The 24,615-nt window shown below is 36.5% G+C and overlaps 1 protein-coding gene across 1 annotated transcript in view; it reads left to right on the forward strand.

Moving 5' to 3' along the window:
- Positions 1-24,615, forward strand: part of TTN (titin) — a 269,124-nt gene that overhangs the window by 88,938 nt on the left and 155,571 nt on the right. Inside the window, exons 87-119 of the mRNA XM_057746297.1 lie at positions 866-1,147; positions 1,384-1,662; positions 2,217-2,498; positions 2,615-2,893; positions 3,407-3,694; positions 3,787-4,065; positions 4,179-4,457; positions 4,547-4,825; positions 5,418-5,705; positions 5,841-6,128; positions 6,676-6,966; positions 8,664-8,951; positions 9,542-9,634; positions 9,755-10,040; positions 10,838-11,021; positions 11,227-11,316; positions 11,413-11,680; positions 11,795-12,055; positions 13,633-13,842; positions 14,048-14,125; positions 14,230-14,256; positions 14,676-14,735; positions 15,044-15,127; positions 16,730-16,801; positions 17,826-17,873; positions 18,750-19,154; positions 19,577-19,639; positions 20,036-20,113; positions 20,279-20,356; positions 20,958-21,047; positions 21,276-21,356; positions 22,212-22,295; positions 22,699-22,782. Coding sequence (XP_057602280.1) covers positions 866-1,147; positions 1,384-1,662; positions 2,217-2,498; positions 2,615-2,893; positions 3,407-3,694; positions 3,787-4,065; positions 4,179-4,457; positions 4,547-4,825; positions 5,418-5,705; positions 5,841-6,128; positions 6,676-6,966; positions 8,664-8,951; positions 9,542-9,634; positions 9,755-10,040; positions 10,838-11,021; positions 11,227-11,316; positions 11,413-11,680; positions 11,795-12,055; positions 13,633-13,842; positions 14,048-14,125; positions 14,230-14,256; positions 14,676-14,735; positions 15,044-15,127; positions 16,730-16,801; positions 17,826-17,873; positions 18,750-19,154; positions 19,577-19,639; positions 20,036-20,113; positions 20,279-20,356; positions 20,958-21,047; positions 21,276-21,356; positions 22,212-22,295; positions 22,699-22,782 — 6,126 coding nt within the window. The remainder of the gene's footprint in view (positions 1-865; positions 1,148-1,383; positions 1,663-2,216; positions 2,499-2,614; positions 2,894-3,406; positions 3,695-3,786; positions 4,066-4,178; positions 4,458-4,546; positions 4,826-5,417; positions 5,706-5,840; positions 6,129-6,675; positions 6,967-8,663; positions 8,952-9,541; positions 9,635-9,754; positions 10,041-10,837; positions 11,022-11,226; positions 11,317-11,412; positions 11,681-11,794; positions 12,056-13,632; positions 13,843-14,047; positions 14,126-14,229; positions 14,257-14,675; positions 14,736-15,043; positions 15,128-16,729; positions 16,802-17,825; positions 17,874-18,749; positions 19,155-19,576; positions 19,640-20,035; positions 20,114-20,278; positions 20,357-20,957; positions 21,048-21,275; positions 21,357-22,211; positions 22,296-22,698; positions 22,783-24,615) is intronic.

Below are 24,615 nucleotides of genomic sequence, written 5' to 3' on the forward strand. Positions count from 1 at the left end.
ATTGTGTCGACTTCTTTTCCTCCACTAGCCTCACTTACATAACGGGAAGCCAGAGGGGTTGGGAGGATGTCAATATCTGACATCATGGAAGGCAACCTTGTCTCTCTGTAGCACCTTCATGGCTGCTGCGGTCAGAAATCAACACTTAGTGAGCTGCTGTTCTAACCCATGAGAGCATTTTTAAGGGCTTTTGGGGTGATAGCTTATAAATAACTTGAAATTAAAATAGAGCTAGATTTAGCAGCCCATGTGCTCTATGATATATCACTACTTATTTTTATCTCCCGAAACTTGAATTTTTTGATTCAGTTCATGAAGAAAGCATTGCTGTCCCCACTTCAAAGGGTTATTATGAAGCTTGAAGAAATATCTATTTAAGGCATATAAGAGAAAATAGCACTTTAAAACGTTAACATATCTGACCCAGTTTTGCAACTCTGACTCTTCATGGTATATAACTGATATCTTTGCAGCCCTAGGAAATAGACAGTCCTGCACTGGTTCACATACAAGAAAGTAATTAAACTCTCTTAATCCCTGCAACCCTTAGAGTGCTTTCGCCAGCAGATACACACTCTGCCTGTGATCTTGCAGAAAGAAGTGATTCTTTTGCTGGTAGGAGGATTGCATAAGAGGGATTAATGTCTCTACCTCCTTCCTTTTGCAATATTTGATGTGGGTGCTTACAAAAAAATATATTTCATGGGAATTTTCTATTTCTTTCACTTAACTATTCTTCCTTGAACTGCAGCAGATAAATTTGTTTTCCAGAGCTAAAGACCTCTCTGTTTGACTTTCCACTTCATCCTGAATTATTCGTGTCTTTCCCATCTCTTCCCTTGTGTTTTCTGTCTTGCTTCCACAGAACCACCCAGGTTCATTAAGAAGCTAGAACCTTCAAGAATCGTGAAACAAGATGAATCTACAAGATATGAGTGTAAAATAGGAGGGTCTCCAGAAATCAGAGTCTTGTGGTACAAGGACGAGACTGAAATTCAAGAGAGCAGTAAATGCAGAATGTCATTCCTTGACTCGGTGGCAGTGTTGGAAATGCACAATCTCAGTGTGGAAGACAGCGGAGACTACACATGCGAGGCCCGCAACGCAGCGGGCACTGCCAGCAGCAGCACCTCCTTAAAAGTTAAAGGTCAGCTCTTACCCGTCTTTTGTGTCTTTCACATTAGCCTCCTCCTAGTGGTCCTCTCAATTCCCTGTTTGACTCTCCATCAAGGTTCTAAAAAGTTTAAAGGATGCAATAGAAAATTGAACGTGATGTTCTCTCTCTATGTTGGAATAGAAAACTGATTCTTGCTTGTAACTGCATACTTAGAAAATACATTCTAATTTTCGTTTTTTCCTAATTCAATTTTCTTCCAATTTTAGAACCACCCATTTTCCGCAGAAAGCCTCATCACGTTGAGACACTGAAAGGAGGTGACGTTCACCTTGAGTGTGAGCTTCAGGGCACTCCCCCGTTTCAAGTTTCTTGGCATAAAGACAAGAGAGAACTTAGGAGTGGCAAGAAGTACAAGATAATGTCTGAGAACTTCCTGACGAGTATTCACATCCTGAGTGTTGATGCGGCAGACATTGGGGAATATCAGTGTAAAGCCACGAACGACGTGGGGAGTGACGCCTGTGTTGGTTCCATCACTCTGAAAGGTTAGAGTGACTTCATCCTCTTCTGCTTACTGTTTTCCTTCTAACTTTAATACTGTTGCCCCATCCTTTACTGCTAGCTGTCTCTTCTACTTTTCCTCTTTCTCCTTTCTAAATCCTTTTATGTTTAGTGTGCATCTCATTTCTAAATCCTACTAAATACCCTTTTAGACAGTTTTCCCAATAGATTTTGATTGGATTTAGGAAGCTAGAGAGGCCAAGATGTTCAGCTCCTTCTGCTTAATACAAACTGTAGGGGAGTTCCCTGGTGGTCCAGTCGTTAGAATGTGATGCTTTTACTGCGGTGGCCTGGGTTCAGTCCCTGGTCAGGGAACTAAGATCCTGCAAGCTGCAAGGCAAGGCCCCCTTGCCCCCCAAAATAACCACAAAAAAACAAAACTCTAATGCATCCCTGCTCCCATTCACCAAAAATGCCCCTTCTTTAAAAAATGGAAACAACACATGATCACTAGTTTGATTCCTAGCATTCATGGCTTTGAGGGAAATACCTTAGCCCCACACATTTTAAATCCTTGATTTTGCCTCTTTTTCCTCAGCACCACCAAGATTTGTGAAGAAGCCCAGTGACGTTTCTACCATCGCTGGAGGAGAAGTTCAGCTTCAGGCTACTGTTGAAGGCGCTGAGCCCGTTTCCGTGGTGTGGTTCAAAGACAAGGGGGAGATCGTCAGAGAAAGTGACAACATATGGATCTCTTATTCAGAAAACGTTGCAACCTTACAGTTTGCAGAAGCAGAAACAGCCAATGCCGGGAAATACACCTGTCAGATCAAGAATGATGCCGGAATGCAAGAGTGCTTCGCCACAGTGTGCATCCTCGGTCAGTGCAGATAGAATGTCACCATGAGTAGAAGGCACGCACTTACCAGTACCTCTGTCCTCTTTAGGTTTTCAATGTGATTTTAACATTTGAATGCAATTTACATCTCATTCCAGAGCCTGCAGCAATTGTGGAAAAGCCAGAATCCATAAAAGTGACCACGGGAGACACCTGTACCTTGGAGTGCACGGTCACTGGCACACCCGAACTCACTACTAAATGGTTTAAGGATGGAAAAGAGCTGACAAGTGATAGCAAATACAAAATAAGCTTCTTCAACAAAGTATCTGGACTTAAGATTATTAATGTGGCCCCCGGTGACAGTGGAGTGTACAGTTTTGAGGTGCAAAACCCTGTGGGCAAAGACAGCTGCACAGCCTCGGTTCAAGTTTCAGGTTGGTTGGCTGGGCTTTTGTTTCAATGTTATTATAGTACAATTCCAGGTTTACATTTATGTGTAAGAGAAGCTCCACATTCTACAACATGACCTGTGTCTGACATCCTCCAAGTTAACAAAATCAGAGGTAGTATATCTATAGAGTTAGAAGAAAATCAAGTTCAAAAGTCCTACCCCTTTCTCTTGGAGGAAGTTCCACAATTCATGGTGCTAGGAGTAACACTTCATCCCTGGATAAGGAATAAGGATACCGTGGCCTTCTACCATCACTTATGCTGGAATCATTCTCCACATAGTGATTCACAGGAAAGAGAGACCAAAATTCCTAAGTCAACTAGCACATCTTGCCCACTGATTTCTCAAGGCTTTCCATTGTGTGAAGCCACGGAGAATACTTTGATACCCCCACGAAAGAGCCAAGTGGATCTAGGGATATTCCATCAAAATAATTCTCTCTTCAAATCATTTTATAACTGATGTCCTTTGTTTGTTTGATTTTTATTACATTCAGACCGAACTGTTCCTCCTTCGTTCACAAGAAAATTGAAAGAGACAGATGGTCTGTCTGGTTCCTCAGTGGTAATGGAGTGTAAAGTCTATGGATCACCTCCAATCTCTGTCTCCTGGTTCCATGAAGGAAATGAGATCAGCAGTGGAAGGAAATACCAGACCACCCTGACAGATAATACTTGTGCTTTAACTGTGAACATGCTGGAAGAATCAGACGCTGGCGACTACACATGTATAGCTACTAACGTGGCTGGTTCTGATGAGTGCAGTGCTCCTTTGACTGTGAGAGGTCAGCTAAAAATACAGCAAAATAGACTTGCATTTCATTATATATTCAACATTTTTATATTAAAATTTTCTGGTTTGTGCTTTTTTGTTTAGAACCACCATCTTTTGTTCAGAAGCCTGATCCCATGGATGTTTTAACTGGAGCCAATGTAACTTTCACAAGCATTGTAAAAGGAACACCCCCGTTCAGTGTCAGCTGGTTCAAGGGTAGCAGTGAATTAGTACCAGGGGACAGATGTAATGTGTCTTTGGAGGATTCAGTTGCTGAACTGGAGCTGTTTGATGTGGAGACATCACAAAGTGGAGAATATACCTGCATCGTTAGTAACGAAGCTGGCAAAGCTTCTTGTACCACACATCTATATGTAAAAGGTTTGTTTGCCTGCCGTCCTGCATTTTTACAATTAACATACATGAAGTGATAGGTGAGCCTATATCTGTGTGTATATGTGCTTGATTTCATATTTTCAATTTGCCTGCTACAGCCCCAGCCAGGTTTGTGAAGAAGCTCAATGATTACAGCATAGAGAAAGGAAAACCCCTGATCCTAGAGGGCACATATACTGGAACTCCTCCCATTTCAGTTACATGGAAGAAAAATGGCATAAATATACCTCCTTCTCAGAGGTGTAATATAACCACGACTGAAAAATCTGCGATCCTGGAAATTCCAAGCAGCACAGTGGAGGATGCAGGACAGTACAACTGCTACATTGAAAACGCTTCCGGGAAAGACTCGTGTTCGGCACAAATCCTGATACTAGGTTTGTTATGACTGCACATTCCTGTCTTTATATACTGATAACCGCCCTGGCATGTCTCCTTCATGACTCATTCTCTCTCTTGGCTGCAGAACCCCCATATTTTGTCAAGCAGTTGGAGCCTGTGAAGGTGACCGTTGGAGATTCTGCCTCTTTGCAATGCCAAGTTGCTGGGACCCCTGAAATTGGGGTGTCCTGGTATAAAGGAGATACGAAATTGAGACCCACTGCTACCTACAAAATGCATTTGAGAAACAATGTTGCTACACTGGTTTTCAACCAGGTTGATACTAACGATAGTGGAGAATATATCTGCAGGGCTGAAAACAGTGTGGGAGAAGTTTCTTCATCAACTTTCCTGACTGTTCAAGGTGACTGCAATATTTTTTAAGTAAATGAATGTTTCTTTTGAACAAGATTTAAGATATCTGGCGAGGATCTTCTTTTTAGGAAAATCTTTACAAATGTAAAATTTTCTGCTTAAGTAGTTCTTCCTACAAATTAGCAGTCTGTCTTTTTCAATTGCCTTTACAGAAAGAGATAAAATGATTAAATCTTCCATTGGAAGGGTCATGTCATCATTTGTCTCTACAATTAAATCTTTAAGAAAAACAAGCGATCATATTTTTAAAATTCCACCCATGAGTGTCTCATTCAGATTGCTAGAAAGCAGTCTTAAAAAGAGAGAATCTGCTACAAGCTAGAGGTGTGCCTTAACCCAATCACTTTCTCTATTGGCTTACATATTTTTACACCTACTGTCATTAGCGTGGCATCAAAGCAAAACTTTTGCTCCAAAAATTTACCTGCTTTTATTTGAGTCCAAGTTAATTCAAGAAATGTGGAATACCTCTGGATATTTTTATAGAAATCCCATTATCTATATAACAATAATTGTGAGAAGAATATACAGTAAATTCAAAATGTCCAGAAGCATTCATTACTTTAATTCTGTTCCTACAGAGCAAAAACTTCCACCGTCATTTTCTCGACAATTGAGAGATGTTCAAGAAACGGTCGGGCTGCCAGTTGTTTTTGAGTGCACCATCAGTGGATCAGAACCTATCTCGGTGTCTTGGTTTAAAGATGGCAGGCCATTGAAAGATGGCCCCAATGTACAAACATCATTTTTAGATGATGTAGCCACTCTCAATATCTTTCAAACAGATCGGAGTTTTGCAGGCCAGTATTCTTGCACAGCTACAAATCCTATAGGTTCTGCTTCTTCCAGTGCCAGACTCATTCTCACAGGTGTGTGGATTCTTAAACTTCTGTGTCTGTAATTACATTTTTTATAACTAAGTTTGAAATTAGAGAGGATGATTTGTGTGAACTGGGATGGTCAGGTGTGGAGCCTGATACCTTGTCTTTCTGCTCTCCTCTCAGAGGGGAAGAACCCACCCTTCTTTGACATCCCTCTTGCCCCTCTGGATGCTGTGGTGGGAGAGAGTGTGGACTTTGAGTGCCATGTGACTGGGACACAACCGATCAAGGTCGCCTGGGCCAAAGACAACAGAGAGATCCGAAGTGGCGGAAACTACCAGATTAGTTATCTGGAAAACAGTGCCCACCTGACAATCCTGAAAGTAGACAAAGGAGACTCTGGAAAGTATACGTGCTATGCTGTCAATGAAGTGGGAAAGGACTCCTGCACGGCTCAGCTCAATATAAAAGGTATCTTTGTATATCATATCCTAAGGGTGCAGTTTTATCAGGGCAGGTAAAATTTAGGACATTTTTAAACCACTGACATAAAAATGTTTCAGAAGAAATAAGTTTCTCTAGAGAAAAAGTGATCTTTTAAAATCTGTATTTCTCTAAAATTTTATATATCCTGCATAACCCTAAGACCAATCCCCCCACCTTTTTCTTTTTCTTTTTCTATACAAATTCTGGTTGTGTGAATGGCCATAAGTTTTTCTTATCATCCATCCCATAAATCAGAGGACAGTTTAAAATAAGTTGGTGAAAATTAAAAAAACAAAACACGACATTGTAAATCAACTATACACCAATATAAAATAAAAATTCTTTAAAAATTTAAAAATAAAATAAGCTTGTGGAAGGAGGCCAGAATTTTTAGGACCATTACCCTGATATGCTGTATTTAGTTGGTCAGCATTGACTTGGAACTTAAAATATGATTTCTGTTTCTTGAAAAGCCTCCTGTTAATAACCTACTTCTGGATTCCACTTCATATATCCTTGAACTTTCTTACAGAGCGGCTAATCCCACCCAGTTTCACTAAAAAACTCTCAGAGACAGTAGAAGAAACAGAAGGCAACTCTTTCAAACTCGAGGGCCGTGTTGCCGGTTCCCAGCCTATTTCTGTTGCTTGGTACAAAAATAATGTCGAGATCCATCCAACGTCTAACTGTGAAATCATGTTCAAGAACAACACACTTCTGCTGCAAGTCAAGAAGGCGGGCATGGGCGACGCTGGTTTGTACACGTGCAAAGTGTCGAATGATGCAGGCTCTGCTCTGTGTACATCTTCGATTGTCATCAAAGGTAAGTCACCCTCACAGCCCCCAGCGTGATGTGTTTTTCTTTACTGCCTATTAGACAGCCATGTGTGTTTCTTCTGACATCTCAACCAAGTAAGTTATAACGGATATGAATACATATTATTTAATTGGCTTGCCACAATTCCACATTTACTTTAAAATATATATTATTTGTCATTTAATTACATGGCCCAGAAAAGTAGCTGTCATATAATAAATGGACTCTATCTTAGCTTGTAAATCACATCTTGAAATTCTCTCAGGTAGTTAAAAGTCTAAGTCTACTTTGAAATTCATGCATAAGTGACATATAAATTTTTGTGAAGTACATTTTTTTTGAAATTTAAAAAAAAAAATTCATTATTGAATATTGCATTAGCTTTGCTTATTATGAGTTCTAGCACATTTTGCAGTGTTCTCTTTTACAAGGATATTTCTAAAGGATTATTGTCCGACATGTACTGCCCAAAGCTTTTAGCCTGTAAATGAATATTAATCTCATACAAAAGGGTAAAATTTGCTCAAAAAGGAAAAAAAAAAGGTGGGTGGACAGATATTGTATATCATTATGAATACACAGTCATAGCTTGAGGCAAAGAAATAGACTGTATTTTTTAAGGCCATCTTCTCAATCTGATCCTTTTACCATAATGGCTTCATCCAGATAATTATGAGGCAGTTCATCAAAATCACTTTATATTCTAACTTCCTTGAACAGCTGGGAATTAATTACCAACTCTGATGATCTAGCTGGCCATTTCAAGGTGCACAGACAATAGGTTAATATCATAAATAGATTACTATTACTAATAACCTAATATCATTCAGTTAACTTATAATTCACATTTCATCACTCATTTAATAGGACTTCAAATGCATTTAATTTTAAACACATTTAGTAAAATGAAGAATGTGTGCTTAGGAGTGGCTTTTATTCATGACTTCCACTCATGATGATTTTGCCATTGAGTAGATAAATACTTTCTATAGAATTCTGAGATTGTTGATCCGTAAAATTTAAAGAAGAGTAGACAGCAGAAGTTTTCATCTTTGCAATCGTGCCTTATTCTTATAGGTAGGTCTCAGAATCATTCATTACATAACACTGAGCAACACATGGGCTTCCTATCATGTTACTGATACCTTCTTCATGGTTCAGTTGAATACTGAGCTTCAACTCCTCATTCCTTTTGGCAAAGGTTGGATTTTAAATGCTACCGTAGCTATACTTAATAGCTAAAGATGAACATCAGAGAAAAATCACATATTAACATATGAGCTCCTGGTTACTCAAATATTGACTTTCTTTCCGAGAGGGCAGCAAGCATTGCATATTATGAGCAGATTTCTCCCATAGGCTCTTACTTTTTAGGGTTCAGTGAAAACAGCTGCATGCAGGTTTGAGAGAATCAGTGGTATGCTATGTGACACCCAAGTTTGTAGTAACTTCCAGTGCCATGTTTGCAGTGCTTAATCACGACACAGATGCTTGGGTAATTCATGGGCAACGTGGCATCTGTTCTTTGCTTTTTTCAATTTTTAAAATCCAACACATGTAGCTATTGCTTTCAGAGAAAAAGGCACAAGATTCAGTTCTACTAGAGCAACCCGTGCTACCTGTTAGCAGGAAAGTATTTCTTTTCTGGAACTTCATACTTTTTTGCTTTTATGTTCCTCATGAAAATACCTTTTTAATTCTAGAACCTAAGAAGCCACCTGTGTTTGATCAGCATCTTACTTCAGTAACAGCCAGTGAAGGAGAATTTGTGCAGCTCAGCTGCCATGTCTGGGGATCGGAACCGATCAGGATCCAGTGGTTGAAGGCTGGCAGGGAAATAAAGCCCTCAGACAGATGCAGCTTCAGCTTTGCTAATGGGACTGCTGTGCTGGAACTCAAGGATGTGGCTAAAGCAGATGCAGGAGATTATGTGTGTAAAGCTTCAAATGTGGCTGGAAGTGACACTTCCAAATCAAAAGTAACCATTAAAGGTACAGACACCTCAAAACTATTATTTGGATTAAGCCAACTGCTTGTGTTTATTTGCTTATTACAATTTCAATAAGAATGGAATTTTATTAAATTTTAGATTTTTAGAAATATCACTTATTGCTCACTTACAACTTATAGCCTCCTTCTTATAGTTGAAATATTAGGTAATTTAGTGGCAATAATTTCCATACAAATTTTCTGCAAGTACCCCAAGTTCACCATCATGTTTCTTGACCTTCTTTTCACCATATCTAAAAGGATGTAACTAAGTAAAGTTCTAAAAATGGTCCTGTAATAATGTGACATAAAGTAGCCTGATGCCTTATCCCTAAAGGAAATCTATATCATAAAGCCAAGTCTAGAAATATAAAATTTGATGCTCCTGCTATGTTTGTAGTTCAATCTGCACTTGATAGCCACAACTAGTTATAGATGTCTGTGAAACTGCTTTATCTTCTGTAATCCACTCTCATACAGAGTACATGATATTGTGACACTGCCAAACAATTAAAGCTTATTTTTCAAAGGAAAGTATTTATTACAATTGTAAGGTAATTGTGATAACAAAACATGTAAACATGTTTTTTAGACAAACCAGCTGCCGTCCCAGCAGCTAAGAAAGCAGCAGTAGACGGGAGACTCTTCTTTGTATCAGAACCTCAGAGTATCAGAGTTGTAGAAAGTAAGTATTTCATGAAAAGTACATCTTCATCTATCTTGTACATTTCACTACTGATTTAATTTCAGAAAAATTGGTTTTGGAAAATTAAATTTTTATTGGTTTGTTTTCATTGTTCCTTAGAAACCACGGCAACATTCATTGCAAAAGTTGGAGGTGATCCAATTCCAAATGTTAAGTGGACAAAGGGGAAGTGGAGACAACTGAACCAAGGAGGTCGAATTTTTATCCACCAGAAAGGCGATGAAGCAAAGCTGGAGATTAGAGACACCACAAAAACCGATTCTGGGTTATACCGATGTGTCGCATTTAATAAACATGGTGAAATTGAAAGTAATGTTAATCTGCAGGTGGATGAAAGGAAGAAACAAGAGAAAATTGAAGGAGATCTTAGAGCAATGCTGAAAAAGTAAGTTCAGTAAAACACCACTCACAGTAATGTTCCATTCATGGACCGCCCCTCCAGGATTCAGATTGCGAAAGAACAGAAGCATATAGACATTTTAACAGAAACGGATGAGCACATACACAGTGTTTGAGTGCAATCCACTCAAATGATTCTGAATAATCACGAGAATGTTTTGAGAATGAAGTGAATTTTTATTAGAATTTTGAACGAAGAAAATGGCCTGTAGAGAAATGTATGTCTAGGCATAAAGTTTTTGTTTCTATGTGTAATTGACCTTGCTCCCAATGGCTTTCTAGATCAACCATTTTAAACATTTCCCATAATAACCAATATGTTTCCAATATGTTCCATAATTACCAAATTATGTTTCAACATCATTATTAATCAATTAATTAATCAACATTTAATTTCCACACATTTTCCCATGACATATATGTATTCTTTATTAGTGATTTCCATGGCTGTTATGATTTTTCCTTATAATTCTTTCATTAGCCTCTCGTTGTAAAGTTTACAAAAATATTTCTGTTATTCTTTCCTTTCTTAAACTCTTTGATCAAGTGTCTATACTTTGTGACTATGGTCCGATCTTAATCCACTCCATCTCCAAACCCACATTTTTTGTTTGTTTGCTTGTTTCACAGTTAACATGGTAAAATTAGTAGTTCTTAAATAAAGGACACAGAACTATTCCTTTGTGAAAAAATTTTAATTACATTTATAATCCTTGAATGATGATAGACAGCTCAAAATAAGTAGAAGACAGGTGATTCATGTTTATTTCTAATTTCATTTAGGACTCCAGCCTTAAAGAAAGGAGCTGGGGAAGAAGAGGAAATTGATATTATGGAACTTCTCAAAAATGTTGATCCAAAAGAATATGAAAAATATGCCCGCATGTATGGAATCACTGACTTCCGGGGTCTTCTTCAAGCATTTGAATTGCTAAAGCAAAGTCAAGAAGAAGAGACACATAGATTGGTATGATCTTTCGTATATAGTATCATCTTTAAAAATTCAACCCTGAAACAGCTAACATATGCCTTTTGCGTTTCCAGAACCCTCCAGTCGTATAAAATCAGTTAATCTAACCTAAGCAGCATCAAGAAGGGAAGCTGAATATAATCCTTCATCCTCTAATTCAAATTGTATTCCATTTGTAATACTTATACTTTTTTCTCCTTAGGAAATTGAGGAAATAGAGAAGTCAGAGAAGGAAGAAAAGGAGTTTGAGGAACTTGTATCATTTATTCAGCAAAGGCTGTCACAGACAGAGGTAAAATGAATTATGCTGATCACAAAATGAACAGATTATTATTGGGAATTACAAGGGAAGGAGTGACTGATACATTTTAATTCTTTATTCTCCTAGCCTGTCACTCTGATCAAGGACATTGAAAATCAGACAGTTTTGAAAGATAATGATGCTGTGTTCGAAATTGACATTAAGATTAATTATCCAGAAATCAAGCTTTCATGGTATAAAGGGACTGAAAAACTGGAACCCAGTGATAAATTTGAAATAAGAATTGATGGTGATCGACATACACTCAGAGTCAAAAACTGTCAACTTAAAGATCAGGGCAATTATAGATTGGTGTGTGGTCCACACATCGCTAGTGCTAAACTAACTGTAATTGGTAAGTAAAAAGAGTTTTATTGTTTAAAAAAAAAGAAAACTTGTGAGATGAATTTACTATCGAGTACTATCACATGTGATATCAAACAAAATGTGTATTGTATCACACCCACAGAGCCTGCCTGGGAACGGCATCTTCAGGATGTTACTTTGAAAGAAGGCCAGACTTGTACCATGACCTGCCAGTTTTCTGTGCCAAATGTAAAATCTGAATGGTTCAGAAATGGCAGAATCCTTAAACCCCAAGGTAGATATAAAACAGAAGTGGAGCACAAAGTCCATAAGCTGACCATTGCAGACGTTCGAGCAGAGGACCAGGGTCAGTACACCTGCAAACACGAAGACCTTGAAACTTCAGCAGAGCTCAGAATTGAAGGTGGGTGAAAGACTGTGGCTGGAGTTACCATGGCATCACTCAGTGGCAAATATGCAAGACCCCTGCAACCCTGCCATCCCATGTATCTTAAAGTGCTTGTGTGATCTCATCTCCCAATACTCATACTCACAGCCTTCACTCACATGTCACAATGCATACAAAATCAAAAGGGAAGTATTCACATAAGTGCCAGATCTGTTGCATAGTTCTTTTTGAGCAGAAGTAGATTTCAATCTAAACTATGACTTTCTAATAAGTATTTCTGTTAAATTTCATAATTCTGCTAAATTCAGTAATTTTTTACAATTCTACTGAATGCCATAATTCTCACATCTATGATTTTGAATCCTAGAAATAAATCTTAGAAAGGACCAGATTTCGTGGCTATTTCTCTTAAAGTTCTTGGCTAGGAGTTGACATTTTGTTTATAGGAATCAATTTGACTCTGTATGAAACTTTGTAGATAAAATTAACAACATATGTGATGTGTGATTAGCAGCTATTTTTCGAAAATATTTATTTCATATGAAGATCATATTCTAGCCTTCTGAATCTCTGAAATGAGGTAGAATCCCAGGACTTAGGAGCAACAATATTTATTTCCTAAAGACCTACACCTTTAGACTGTATTCAGCAACATTTGGCTCTAATGATGGGCTCTACGTCCAGGCCTTGCCATTTATAGCTGTCGAAATCACAACTAGGTGACTTCTTATTTCCATAAGCATTTCAACATCTCTGACTTGCTTTACAGTGGATATCAAGGGCTGGTTGTATTTTAAAGTTCAGAAATTTTAAATAGCGTTCCATTTAAAGGACACAGTTGAAACCACTTATTTTTTTAAATACTTGCCTATTTTTATATGCTCCTTCAAAAAAAAAGCTCAGCAGAGTACATATGATATCTTAGCTGTTCATGGTACTGTTATACACTGAATTCCAGACTTTCAGATAAAATTTTATAGAAGGCCCTCCACGCCAGCCTAGTCTCTTGCTACACATCCTGCTGTTCCACGGGTGCTTGCAAAGCAGGTTTCAGAACTCTTCAAAATGAATCCTCTGAATTTTAGAAGTGCAGATTTCCTACTGAGTTTGAAATTATTTCACAGGGAAAGTTATACAGGCCAAATAATAAATAATTCTAGATCCTGAATAGCAGGATTATTTTACAGAGGAAAGAAAGAATTTCAAAGGGGAATAAAAGTATACAGTAAAATCAAGTTTATGTTCCCTTTATTTTGAAGCCCCCATTTCATTAACATTTTTTAAGTTTAAATTTTGCTTTTGGGTTATAAGCACCCTTGACTGTTGCCCTCATATAAATATTGTAAGGACTTTCAGGATTTCTTTAAACTTTCCCCAGTTGATCCTGCAGGAATCCTACCTTAATTACTGGGATAATTTTTTGTTACTGATGCAAAGAAGTGCACTTTCTTCTTGTTTTATGTTTTCAGGCTTTTTCTGCTATCTTCCAATCAGATGGAAAGATAGAGACGTTAAACATCTGAGGGGAAAGCACAGTGAAAGAAATTTCTCCCCATACAACCTAAATTTGAACTCTTTTTGTACTTAAACAGCTGAACCAATTCAGTTTACGAGGCGCATACAGAATATTGTGGTGAGCGAGCATCAGTCTGCCACCTTTGAGTGCGAAGTGTCCTTCGATGACGCCATTGTAACGTGGTACAAAGGACCAACAGAACTGACCGAGAGCCAGAAATACAACTTCAGGAATGATGGTCGCTGCCATTACATGACCATCCACAACGTGACCCCAGAGGATGAAGGTAACTTAATTGACAATGTCCCTGTGCATATATAATTTAAACTTTGCCTGTTTTATTTATTTCTACTCTAGTTCACGCTTATACTCTATAATTCTATCTAGATTACTTTTTTAGGAAAGAAATATAAATAAATACTATATTTAAATAAAGAAGCGTTATCTACAAACATATCAGAAAGCAAACGTTTCATGCTTTTTTTCCTTAGGTGTCTATTCGGTAATTGCCCGACTGGAGCCTAGAGGTGAAGCAAGAAGCACAGCAGAGCTGTACTTAACAACCAAAGGTCAGAAAACACCCCATTCAAATCACACTGCAATCCTGGCAGCAAAGTAGGCTGCCAAGACAATTCTAACTTTTTAAAAAATATCTTTTTTTTGTCTTTTGCAGAAATCAAACTTGAGATGAAGCCTCCCGGTAAGTTAAAATCAATCCTTGCTTGCAATACTTTCAGCGTAATTTTGTAAATGAGAGAAGCCAAACTAACATGTCTAAAAATATTATTTCTTTTTTTTGGTAAATTATTATTCAGTAAAATTATTTTCAGGAAAATGATACTAATGTTAGCCTTTGTGAGTATGGGAAATTAGAGGTAATGAGGTCACATTTAGCTGATATCTAGTATCAAGCCAAACGATGTGGCCATAAAACAAAGCAAATTTTTACGGGAAATAAATTTGCACATGTGGCTGACTACAAAAGAATCTTAACATCTTTGGGTCTGTATGTTAGTTTGTGCTGTTGGAAATGCCTGACAATCAAACACATCTTAGTTGTCTAATAAATATCTGTTTTCAGTCTCTCAGTGCTTATCATTATTAAATGTTCCTTTTCAGATATTCCTGACTCCAGAGTTCCAATCCCAACCATGCCCATCAGAGCAGTACCACCAGAAGGTAAGACCCAGCACTACAACCCCTGGGCTTGCAGCGGCAGTATCCTACCACTAGGAATTTACCAAAGCCAAACCTCAGTATAGGGCAAGAACAAATCCTTCCACATCTTCTTCTTCACTGTGTAATTAAAAACCAAAGCAAAAGAGTAGTTACAATTATAAATAGATGCTATCTTTATTTGTTCTGATTCTTAAATTGCAACTATAACACCTTTGAAGTACTGAAAGAAATGCATGAGACTTTTCATTGTGTTTCCACAAAATAAAAAAGCAAACCATGTTGCTTATGATGGCATTTATTTTCTTCAGAAATTCCTCCTACGGCTGTACCTCCCATCCCTCTGTTGCTACCATTACCTGAAGAAAAGAAACCACCAGCAAAACGTGTTGAAGGTATTATATGTTACCTACCTAAATGTCAAAATATAGAATTTAACTATTACAGACCTGGAAAATGTTGTTTAATGCAACATGTTGACCCTCTAGTGGTCAGTAGGTTGAATTGCCTTTCAAAATGTGAATTATACACTCTAAGTATTAAGTCTGTAAGACGTGCCTAAAAGTATGAAAGTCATCAGAAAAAAAAAAAATGCTTAATATTAAAGTATTTTATTCTAAAGGAACCACTTAAACATTAATGGAAAACTGATTTCACATGTTTTCCTAACTACTACATATAGCACAATAAAATAATACAATCAAATTCTAGTGATGCTTATAGAAATAAAAAATATTAGTGTATAATCAGGTTTAAAATTATAGTTTATGTTTTTTTCTCAATTACACTGTTTACTCTAAAATTCACTATTTTGTTATAAAAAATGATTTAGAATACATTGATTTTTTTTTTTTTTTTTTTAAGCTAAGGAAAGAGCTCTCCAATAAACTCTTGACTGTGACAGGAAATTGTCCTTCTCAAATATTTCACTAGATAAATTATGCTATTTGTGCCCCCAAACTGGTCAACTAATCAGTCAACAGACTGCCTGGGACTTTCTAGAATTCAGGAGAGTTCAGAATTGCTGTTAGAATTCTCTTAGCATCATCAGGAAAAAATTCTGCATGTCAAAGTCACATTTTTCTAAAGCCAAGCCACCATTACTGTAGTAGTTTCCAGGGTTTGACATGCTAGTAACCTAATATCCACTACAATTGATGTCAAAAGCTTGAGCTACTTTTCAGCCAGCCTCAGGGGAAATTCAGTTTAAAAAAAAACAAAAGCAAAAACAAAACAAAACAAACTTCCAGTTTTATGACTACTGTAATCTCAATAAGAAAGAAAAGCATTTTTATAATTTATATGAACATAGTTAACTATATTTCATCTACTTCTGATAGCAAAAATGAACAAGAATCAAAAATCATAAAATAGATTTCCTCTTATATTTGTTGTAAGGAATAATAATTTATCTTAATGAATGATTTATGATTTGAGTGTTAGTGTCAACATGACTAAGTTTGAGTTCCCACTGGGAAACTCGAGAAATTAAGCCATATTTTAAAAATTCAAAAGTGTTATTTATTCATGAACGCTAGAAGCAGTAGTCAGGTTATGATCAGGGGCCAGGATCAAGGTATGTCAGCAATGACAAAAGAAAACTTCCACAACATAGCATAGGTGGGACTTTAATTTTACTAATTCCGTTGTTATTCTTTTTCCTGAAAAATATAAAGTGTTCTTACCTAAGTGAAATGACAATGAAAAGGTGTACCTCTTCTAGTATGATATCACTTGAGTTTACGCTAGATGTCTTAAAACTTTAAGCAGGCATAAAATCAGTGAAGATATAAGATCACTCTTCATATTCTATCTCCTTCTAAAAAAAAATTGTTCTGCTTTCTAGTCCAAGATCTTTCTGAAACGGGTATCTTGCAATAACATACAGAATCTCTTGTTACCATCAAAACATATGAAAAAAATAAAATATTTCAACAAACCTCCCAGTTTCCTGAAAATATTTTAGTAGCATTTACATCTGACATCTCATTTTTTAGTGACCAAAAAAGCTGTGAAGAAAGATGCTAAAAAAGTCGCAAAGCCCAAAGAAGAGGCACCACCACCTAAAGGTATTATAATTAATCAAAATTCAGTCTTACTGCTTTTCTCTTGGTTAAAAATTTGAATCCCAAATAGTGGAGGATAGAGGAAAGTTGAGTGTGAATTCACAGAATAGTACCTCTTCCTTTACTCACTCTCACCCTCTTCTTTAACTCAATCCTCACTTCCTCTTTCTCAGCATTCTTTCTTTTCCCCTTTTTTTCCTCTCCTGTCCTCCTGTGCCTGTGTCTGCCCATGAGGCCCGCTGGCAACACCATAGAGTTCTCCTTATCTCTGGATAGTGATTTAAAGAAGGCACTGCCCTATGGTCCAACAGCTGGTCTTGATCAAGGCACACCAACAGAAGGTCAAGGGCTGGTACTAATTTGAAGTGGCTGCTTCAGTCCAACTCAGCACGCTTCCTGGTTCACTTGAGCTAAATGTCAATATTTGCAGGAAAAAAAAAAAACAAAAACTTTTTGCAGGGGGATCAATTTAATCACTTTAAATTTTATTATATCCTGGAAAATTTTTAGGAAGAAGATTGGATAACTAAGTTTAAGCAGATAGTTTTCTCCACCTGGCTAAGATTAACGTGCAGCAACCTCCTGAACAAAGGAGAACCCAGGAGCACAGGGCACCATTCACTGAGACTTTTTTCTGAGTGGTCATTTTGAGACATTATAGAATAAGGAGAATCTCAAAAAGCATGGATATTTCCCAAACTTTATTGTTAATCACTGAAAAAATTAAACAATTAAAACATTATTTTTTAGCATCGGACATACCGAATATTCTCTTTATGTTTCATGTTAATTTAAATTGTTTTAAATCAACCTAAACTAGAACAAAATTTCAGCCTTCCTGCATTTTCATTAACATGGCATTGCAAAGCATTTCTGGTAAGCTTAATTTGGATCTTATAAAAGCATTTGATATATGAGTAGTAGTCACAGATCACACAGATGACTAACAAGGGTGTACAGTATTAGTAAGTATTAAAAAATGCATAATCTAAAAATAAACATGTACTTTATATTTTCAAATTCCCAGAGGTTGCCAAGAAGCCCCTACCTCCTACTGCCTTAATTCCAGCAGAAGGTAAATGAAATATTTTATTCTATTTATTTCTGAGATTTGCATCTCAGCATCACATTCTTATTTTCACGTATCAGGCTTTCAACTTATTATAAAGTCGTAGAGTCTCCTCTGCTACAGTAAAATTAGCAGGAGAAATGATGGCTACTTCCTATTAGTCAAATTCCAGGAAAGAAAACCCAGGCATGTGTTTATGCAGCCTCAGTGCCACCTCTTTACACAGGGAAAGAAGTCATGAGGGCTAGGAAGGGAGGGGATCATCCCTTATGGTTCCAGCTGTAGCTAACACAGGTGTTAAGGATCATATGAATAATGTTAGCCTTAGTATTTTTTAAAGTTGTCATATGAAAGCAACTAATTGATTTGGTTACGTGATTTTAAATATTATCTTTATTAAACTGACTAGAGAGTTATATTTGATAGTCAAAAACATAGCTTTAAAATTAGTTCTGTTTTTCAAAGAATAGTTGGAAATTTAAGTAACTGCAGAAATATTAAAAAATCAATGCCATAAAATGATCAAATATTCAGCTATTCCATGGGGAAAAAGAGCTAAGGGTTTCACAAACTGGAGCTCCCGTGAAACAATGGACAATGTGTTCATTTGATGATATTTACTGAATGCCATTTTGTTCACACCAGAAAAATCCTCAGATTAAGAGTAGAGTGTCCCTTGACCCTCCTGACCATGTTCCATACTCGACAAAAATTTAAACAGAACCAACACAGAGAAGATATAAACGATGGATGTGATGCGGAGATCTGAGATACTGAGATTGCTTGACTCCACTGACTTTCATTTAGTGAAGTAGTTGTATGGATATAATTAACATGCCAATATTATCTTTTAAAATGTATTTATTTATTTATTTATTTTAGCTCCTGAAATTATTGATGTATCCTCCAAGGCTGAAGAAGTCAAAATAACGACCATAACCAGAAAGAAAGAGGTTCAGAAAGAAAAAGAAGCTGTGTATGAGAAAAAGCAAGCAGTCTACGAGGAGAAGAAGGTTTACATAGAGCCTTTGGAAGAACCTTACGATGAACTAGAGGTGGAACCATACACGGAGCCATACGAAGAACCTTATTATGAGGAACCAGAGGAAGAGTATGAAGAGACCCAGGTAGAAGCTAAGAGGGAAGTTCACGAGGAATGGGAAGAAGATTTTGAAGAAGGGCAAGAATACTACGAAAGGGAAGAAGGTTATGAGGAAGGGGAGGAAGAGTGGGAGGAGGCTTACCAAGAAAGAGAAGTCATCCAAATTCAAAAGGAGGCTTATGAAGGTATGTATTAATTGGGCGACTTTTTCCCCTCTTTTCCTCATTTTTGCAGTGGATATGAAATAGATGAAGTGACCATTTCCATTTTTTAAAGTTAGAAATCTTTAGAATCTTTAAAAGCCTCATTTTCTTCAGTTACTTTCATGCTTTGATATTATAAGTGGAATCATTTAGTCCTGTTACTAAGACACAATTTCAAGTGCTCTTTTCTAATGCAGAGGTTCAAGTTTTAGTTTCACTGCCTTGATACATCTCTGTTTAATCCTGCTTCTGAATCTAGCATGAGTACTCCTGTTAGCAATAAAGATCCCAAATACACTAATTTACACCGTTGTATATGATTCTTAAATCATTTGCCAATTGATACGATCTATTAGAACTTACCTGTTTAAGCACCCCTTCTTTTTACTGTGTTTTTATTAAAGAACCACGTGAGAGGAAAATTCCAGCAAAAGTACCTGAAAAGAAAGAAGTACTACCTCCTAAAGGTGTGTAATTGTAATTATTTAAATAGATCACATCATCTGCATCATTATCATGGCTTGCTGGGCAAAGATGTATGAATCACCAGTTCAATCCAATAGGCACAACTTCTTCTCGAAGCTTCATTGTATCAGTGATTTTTTTCTAAGAATATCTACTTACTTCATTTAATGCAAACATAAAAAAAGATGATAAAAAGATTGTGGTAAACAACAAAATAAAATAAAATATATAAATAAAATATGTACGATAAAAATAACCAAAATACTTGAAGTACGGATGCTTGTACTTAAAGCTCAGTGCAACAAACTTGTCTCTCTCTTTAAAACACGAGAGAAAAGGAGAGAGACTATTTTAATAGAAATTCTAAAAGTACCGCAATTTTTTTAAAATGCTTGCAGTTGTAAAGAAGCCCGTAGTTGAAAAAATTGAAAAGACTTCTCGAAGAATGGAAGAAGAAAAAGTGCAAGTCACCAAAGGTATTATCATTTAAAACATTTCTAGTACCATGTACACAAGTCATTGTTTACTGATATCTAGTCACATGTGAGTTATTTATATAGTCATCTAAACTAAGATATTTTTAAATTTTGTGCAAAGCAGTATCCTTCACCATACAAATATATTTGTACATATTTTTTAAGTACCCGAAGTTTCAAAGAAGATTGTTCCACAAAAACCTTCTCGGACTCCAGTGCAGGAAGAAGTTATTGAAGTGAAAGGTATACATCTTTATCTTTCAGCTACACGTTTTAAACATTTTTATTTATGTATATGGATACATATACATATATTACTGAACAACTCACAAATCTGAAATCACCAAAATGAAGACGTATTATATATATGATATGATATACATTTTATGTTGCACATTTATATAATTTAAGTAAATAATATTATCTTTGTTTTTAGTATCGCTTTAAAATTACATAGTTTTTTTTTAAGTTAAGGATGGATTTGTGTTTAATCAGTAGTCTTCTAACTTTACTGTGCAATGCGTTCCATTCCATATAATATTCCCCATCCTCTCACTTATATGAATAAACCCTAATGGATCTGGGAAAGCACCACATCACGTGTGAAGAAGTTGTGTCTATTTGATTCCCATTTAATAATGTTTGATAAAGGCTGCATGGATTGTTTGTCCCTATAGATCAAAACATGATTTGTTTTCTTGTCAATACCAAATTTGTTCTCAGGCTATCATATTAACCCACTCATTCTGTGTCTAAAAATTTAAATATAGCGTACAAGCCATGTATTTGATCTGATGTCTTGTCCTGGAAAAAGAAATACTAATGTGAAATACTCTCTTTAAAGTACCTGCTGTACATACAAAGAAGATGGTTATTTCAGAAGAAAAGATGTTCTTTGCTTCTCACACAGAGGAGGAGGAGGTGTCAGTCACAGGTATAAGGCAAATTTGAATATGGGGGCTCAAACGGAAGGGCTTCAGGTGGATTTTATCCCTCTTCTTATCTAATTTGTGATTATGTAGATACCTCTGTCTCTTCGTGAATCTTTGTCATCTTTTCATTTTACATTTGTCTGTTTTAATTTGTATTTCAATATTCTTTATAAGTTGCAATGCCACCCACAGTATGGCATCCCAGGAACTAAAATGTACATTTTTTAAAGTCCCTGAGGTACAAAAGAAAACAGTTACGGAAGAGAAAATTCATGTTGCTGTTTCCAAAAAGATTGAGCCTCCACCTAAAGGTATTAGTGATTTATTCTAAGTTTAAAATCTCTTAAAAGTTCCAAAGTAAATATCTGAATGTGTTAATATTAAATAATAGATTTAGTCACAGCCTGCAGATCTATAGCCACTATGTGCAAAGGACATCATAGGGAGATGAGAAGACCATGAGGCGGGTACTGGAGAGAGGAATGACAGTTCCTGGAAGCTCTGCTCCCTGTTCCATGGGGCTTACAATCTAGTGACCAGCTATTTAGAAAAGGAAATACCATGTCCTGGAGCCAGCTCATACCCGCTTGCCGGAGCTGATGGGGAAACTTGCAGGAGTTTTGCTTCCCAGCATTTAACACCTCCATGATTAAAAGTTAAATTATATTAAATTAAATAAATTATATTTAAAACTATGGTAATAAATGCTCAAAATTCATTACTTCCTATCTTACTGGTATCTATGTTTCTGAGGTTATGTTGATTGCCTCTGTCTTGGGGAAATACTGGATAATTACGTGCTACTTCATGTCCCTTCCCAACTCCATGACAATGATATCATCGTGAATGCAATTGTTCTAATGCAGCGGCTTTATAAAAGTAAAGTTTCTAAAACCAGTGTCTGAGGAGCAGGCACTGGCACCTCTGAGGAAGGGGTGTTCCTACCTGTTCCTAGGAAAGTGGAAGTTCCTGCAGTTAAAAATAAATAGCAGGCACATTTTCTACTTAGCTACTCGTCCACTGCCCTTAATCCTTGACTGTAACACGTAATTTTCTTGCATTCAATTGGCATAAAACCAGAATGTCTACTCTTTAAGTCTTGCAACAACATATGACTTTGTCAAAATGCACAATTTCTCAAAAATGACCCCCTTTTTTTTTTAAAGTCCCTGAGCCACCCAAGAAACCAGTCCCAGAAGAAGTGGTCCCTGTTCCCATCCCTAAAAAGGTGGAGCCCCCACCAGCTAAAGGTAGAATAATATTTTTTTTTTTTTAATTTCTTGGTGTCTGTCTTCTTGTACCTTTTCCTATTGGGTCTGTGTGTTAATGAGATAGCATCTGTAAACCATTTGTAATATATTTTAATTCTGTGTATGTTGACTTCATTAACTTGTGGTAATATGTTACACAAACGTCAATAACACTTTTAGACTCCAGACCATGCTAATTGGGTCTTTGTTGGCTTCGTGTAATATATGTAATGTCTGTATGGTATTGATGTATTTAGCATGTATTTTCATCACAAGCAGAGCATATTAAATTACTTTCTAAATTCTTACACGCTTACTGAGGATTTATGCTTTAATGTAATCGTAAGTGTCTCAGAAGGAGACCAGAGTTCTCAACATTGTTTCAACAATGGTGTCTTTAAAGTTCCTGAAGTTCCCAAGAAGCCTGTGCCAGAGGAGAAAAAGCCAGTTCCTGTGCCCAAGAAGGAACCTGCTGCTCCCCCAAAAGGTACACCAGAGCTGATCACAGCGTGCCCCTTTGCCCCAGTGCCAGAGCTTTGTTTCATACAGTCTTTGTACTTACTCTGCTGTCTATTTTGTGCCTTGTACATGCCCCTGTGTTTCTCATTTTTTGTCAGCTTCGGGGGCTACACTCTGCCATGTATTATTTATGATACTGAACATTAAAAGAGGTTACTTTTAAAAAGTAACTATATCAAACGGCTGTCTTAAATTGTTAATATCTTCTCTCTCTTAGAGAAAGAAGAAATATTTGTGAAACTCATTTTCTACAGGGCACGTTTCTAGGAAAAACTCTTTCACCCCTCAACCATGTGACTTTCCCTTACTAAAAAAACACTTTCATGAGTTATGACGAGATACAAAGACTAACAGGAGGGTGTTTGGCAGAACTGAATGTTGAGGAGGTAAAGATGTACAGTGCTGCTGGGAACTGCCACTCTTCTGAAAAGTCAATAATGTCTACCCTTAAGTAGTTGGCAACGTATCAACTTCTGACATTTACTTTCACCATGTGTCTTGAAGACATTAATTGAACATCAACATTTGCCATAAATGTTGCAATTATCTAATTAGTGAGTCAAGGGACCTTTCATATAGGGATGTTTGGATTCAAATGTGCTAATTCTTGCTTCGATTTTTTGGATTTGGTTGGTTTGGTGGGGAGGGGGTTAGTGATAAAAGACACTACTCTGTAGAGGCAGTGATGCAACAAACTGCACAGATCTGGTCAGTTACAGAGCCATCCAGTATCATGCAGCTTCCGAGGAAGCAGGCTCACACATTTTAAGTAGTGTTCTCTTTTGCCATATTTCTCAATGTTTCCATTTTCTTCCTGAATCAAATCTGCTTCCCTCTTTCTCAAACTCTTGGCTGTTTCAGAATTCTGGGTGTTTTGTTTTTGTTTTTGGTTTTTTTTTTGTTTATGTATTCTATGTATCTCATCCATTGTTTTTTTTTTTTTTTTTTTTGGGGGGGGGTACACCAAGTTCAATCATCTGTTTTTGTATACTACCAAGTGTTTTTTTTTTAATTCCTTTTGTTAAATTGAAGTATAGTTGACGTACAATATTATATAACTTACAGGTGTACAGTATAGTGATCACAATTTTTAAAGGTTATACTCCATTTATAGTTATTGTAGAATATCATGTGTATTCCCTGTGTTGTACAATAAACCTTGTAGCTTATTTTATACATAATAGTTTGTACCTCTTAATCTGGTACCCCTGTACTGCCCATCCCTCCTTCCCTCTCCCCACTGGTAACCACTAACTTGTTTTCTATATATGTGAGTCTGCTTCTTTTTTTGTTATGTTCACTAGTTTGTTGTATTTTTTAGATTCTACATGTAAGTGATATCATACAGTATTTGTCTTTCTCTGACTTATTTCATTTAGCATAATACCCTCCAAATCCATCCATGCTTTTGCAAATGGCAACATTTCATTCTTTTTTATAGCTGATTAATATTCCATTGTAAATATATACCACATCTTCTTTATTCATCTGTTGATGGACACTTAGGTTGCTTCCATATCTTGGCAATTGTAAATAATACTGCTATAAACATTGGGGTACATGTACCTTTTCAAATTAGTGTTTTTGTTTCTTTAGGGTCTTTTTTTTAATTAAATGATTTTTAAGAATGACTTCTGATTACCTAATCATTAAAATATAATGATTATATGAAAATAAAATATGATCATAATGAAAAGCTTATATTACTAAAACCAATACTAATACCAAAGCTTCTTGGTCACTCCTGAAGGAGACACAGAGGCATATCTCACTTATACATGAAAATAAATACACTTCGTAA

Source organism: Hippopotamus amphibius, chromosome 8, assembly GCF_030028045.1.
Source record: "Hippopotamus amphibius kiboko isolate mHipAmp2 chromosome 8, mHipAmp2.hap2, whole genome shotgun sequence".
In the NCBI taxonomy this organism is placed as follows: Eukaryota; Metazoa; Chordata; class Mammalia; order Artiodactyla; family Hippopotamidae; genus Hippopotamus; species Hippopotamus amphibius.